The following is a 3,025-nucleotide window of genomic DNA, read 5'->3' as shown; positions in this document are numbered from 1 at the left end:
CATATGTAAAATTGCAGGAGAAGTAAGAAATCTAGAACACAATTATTATAGGTCTAATGTAGCCCAATATAAAAAGAAGCATAATTTTAGTTTTAAAAAGCCCAATCAGAAACTAAAGAATGGTACCACTTTTTATAATGAGAGTTTTTAATTGGCGAAATTTTATATTTACCACTTTCATGGTACCACTTTTTATCTTTACCACAATTAAATGAATATTTTCAAAAATACATTTTGGTTAAGTGGCAAAAGCAAAGACCGGTCATCATCAAGAAAAAGAGGACGGGATTCATCCTAGTGTTCAAGCTCGAACCTCTACCACTACTAAGATTGCATCAAAAACGCTAAGAATTTGTCCATTTAGATAGCATGGTGATGGAGAAGTTGTCGCCATGTTGTATTTATGTTCATTTATTCTGGTGATTTATATAAACCAGAAGAGTGTAGCTAAACAGTTTCTTCTTCTTTATTTTTTTGCCAAAACTTGTACAGTTTTTAATATGGCAACGCTTAAAGCTTTTGGAAATCTAACCCCTGAATTGGGTTTGTGATTTCGTTTTAAAGATGAGTTCTCAAGTTGTCATGGTACAAAGAAACAAAGCAAGAACCTTACTGATATAACTTCATGAAAAGAAAACTCCTCTTATCGGAAATTGACTCCCTTTGTTCTAAGTTCCTACGGAAAGGAAAACTGGATGGCAATGGGGCCTCCAAAGTTGCTTGGGACAAGATCTGTGCTCCAAAAACATGAAGGAGGTTTGGGGTTTGAAGAACTGGGTCTCTTGGAACACGACATCTGCGATAATGCTGATCTGGCTACTTTTCTTCAAGCAAGACTCTATTTGGGCTACTTGGTATCTCACAGAAGTCCTAGATGGTGATATCAACAACTTCTGGGTCATCAACACCAAACAGAAGAACTCTTGGCTTGCTAACTACTTACTGTTACAGTGCGGCACCGTCTTTGATTGGATCAAACAGGTTGTGGGAAATGGCAAAACTTGCTATTTCTGGTCGAGTAAGTGGTCACCTTTTGGAAACATCTCAAAAAACCTTCGAGGCGAAAGCTCTCACACCACTGGCATTCCGGCGACGACGACCTTGGCGGAAATATGGGAGTCAGGCAATTAGAAACTACCACCTGCGAGATCAGAAACACAGGTTAAAATTCTATCATATTTCGCTACCTTATCGCTCACCAACGACATGGATAGGTTAGAATGGATGCATGATGGAAAAAAATCGAATGTCTACTCAACAAAGGCAATCTATAACCTGTTGCGTGTGAGGCAACAACGAGTCCCTTGGTGTAAGGAGATCTGGTTCTCGAAGGGAATTCCACGTCACAAATTCTTGCCATGTGTTCGTTTTTGACAGATGCCCTACCAAAAACAGAATGGTGGACTGGGGAATTGAGACTGATCCAACTTGCATCCTCTGTAATTCGTATCTTGAATCAAGGGACCATTTGTTCTACGCTTGCTCTTACTCTTGGGAGGTTTGGCACTCGATCGCAGGAAGAGTGGGTTTCTCTACACCAAGAAATTGGAATGTATTACTCGGTGATCTGGAAAGGCTGAAATCACCGCAACACATCAGATTACTAATGCTTTTGGCTTGGCAGGCTACTATTTACTGCATTTGGGGGAAAAAAAACGGTCGACCCCCCATAAACAGATTCAGACACCCATCAGCTATCATCAAGGAAATTGATAAAACCATCAAGTTAAGGATTGCGGCAATTCGAATTGAAGATCCACAATTCTCTTCATCTTTGTTCCAAGCATGGCCCCACTGATCTCTCTCAATCTTCCGTCTTCTTTCTGCTAGCTAACTAGTTTGCTTGGGCAAGTAAACTTTTAGTTGGGCTGCTACTAATAGCTTCAGGTTCGGTTCTTTGCAAGGCATTTGCCACTAAGCCAGGCTTTGTAAACTTTTTAGTAGAATATAATCTAGCAAAAAAAAGAAAAACTCCTCTTATGATATAAGAATCTTACTGATGATATAACACATTCTTCATAGACGAGAGAGCTATAAAAAATGAAAACTATACAAAATGAATCATTCTTCTCATGAATTAAATAGAAGTTCGTAACAGTAACGGTTGTTAAATAGGGTAAAAGGAAAACAAAGTTGAAATTGGATTTTGGAATTAAGGTTTATAGATTTGAAATTGGGATGGACGGGCCATCACCGAGTTTGAATTTGAGAGGTGGAGGACAAGAGCTGTGTGACGTCGATGGTCAATTTCACACTGGCAATTTGCTTTGGATTGGATAAGGTATAAATCTAATAAAAATAAAAATAATCAGTGTAGAAGTATCCGTCTTGATTGCTTTGCTCTTCGATTGATCTAACCCAATCTATAATTCTCTCTTTGTTCTCTCTCCCAGGTACTCTCACGTATGGTCAGTTCGCGACTCCAGTCACTAGTGTGTTTGCTAAGAACAGAGAAAGCTAAAAGAAGAACCCAAGACAAGCAAGTTTTAGAGGTCTCCTCTGACCTTGGGTATATCTCCTTCAGAATCAGAACCTGGTAAATTAGTAATTCTCTATCTCTCTTTATTGTTTTACATAAGCTTTTTCTCTTGTAACAATGGTGGATTTTATTCCGTTACAGAGAAGAAGTGATACGCCCAAAATAAGGATCACTCTTTCGGTAAGGTTGATATGAACTCAGATCCGAGAGGATTGAGAACTGATGGATCGAGGGGTGACACTAAGGGTTGCGGAATAGCCCAAAGATACTACCAGACTTCGATCGTTGCCGGATGTGACGCACCGGTCCAACAAAAGAAGGATCGAAACTTGGAGATAACCTCACCAAGAAACTAAGAAGTGTTCTAAACAAAGAACAATGAGAGAAACTCATAAAAAGGGAAAACAATCTGTTTTATTTCGTGGCTCTAAGGCCTTATTTATAGGATTACAAGTTGTAGAGATCCAAAGAAAAATGTGCTAAAAACAAGACATTGGAAATAGAAACAAAGACTTGACTAAATAAAGTCTTTGACTGAAACTTGGA

At 38.8% G+C, this 3,025-nt stretch overlaps 1 protein-coding gene across 1 annotated transcript; it reads left to right on the top strand.

Annotated features, from left to right (window-relative positions):
• Window positions 1–747: 747 nt before the first annotated feature.
• LOC106338969 lies at window positions 748–1,131 on the top strand. Its single transcript, XM_013777819.1, has one exon. It carries the CDS (start codon window positions 748–750, stop codon window positions 1,129–1,131), a length of 384 nt encoding a protein of 127 aa, XP_013633273.1.
• Window positions 1,132–3,025: the final 1,894 nt, after the last annotated feature.

The sequence above is a fragment of the Brassica oleracea genome, chromosome C4 (genome assembly GCF_000695525.1).
Source record: "Brassica oleracea var. oleracea cultivar TO1000 chromosome C4, BOL, whole genome shotgun sequence".
Lineage (NCBI taxonomy): Eukaryota > Viridiplantae > Streptophyta > Magnoliopsida > Brassicales > Brassicaceae > Brassica > Brassica oleracea.
The sequence above is the reverse complement of the archived record's forward strand: the minus strand, read 5'-3'. Positions and strand labels throughout refer to the sequence as shown.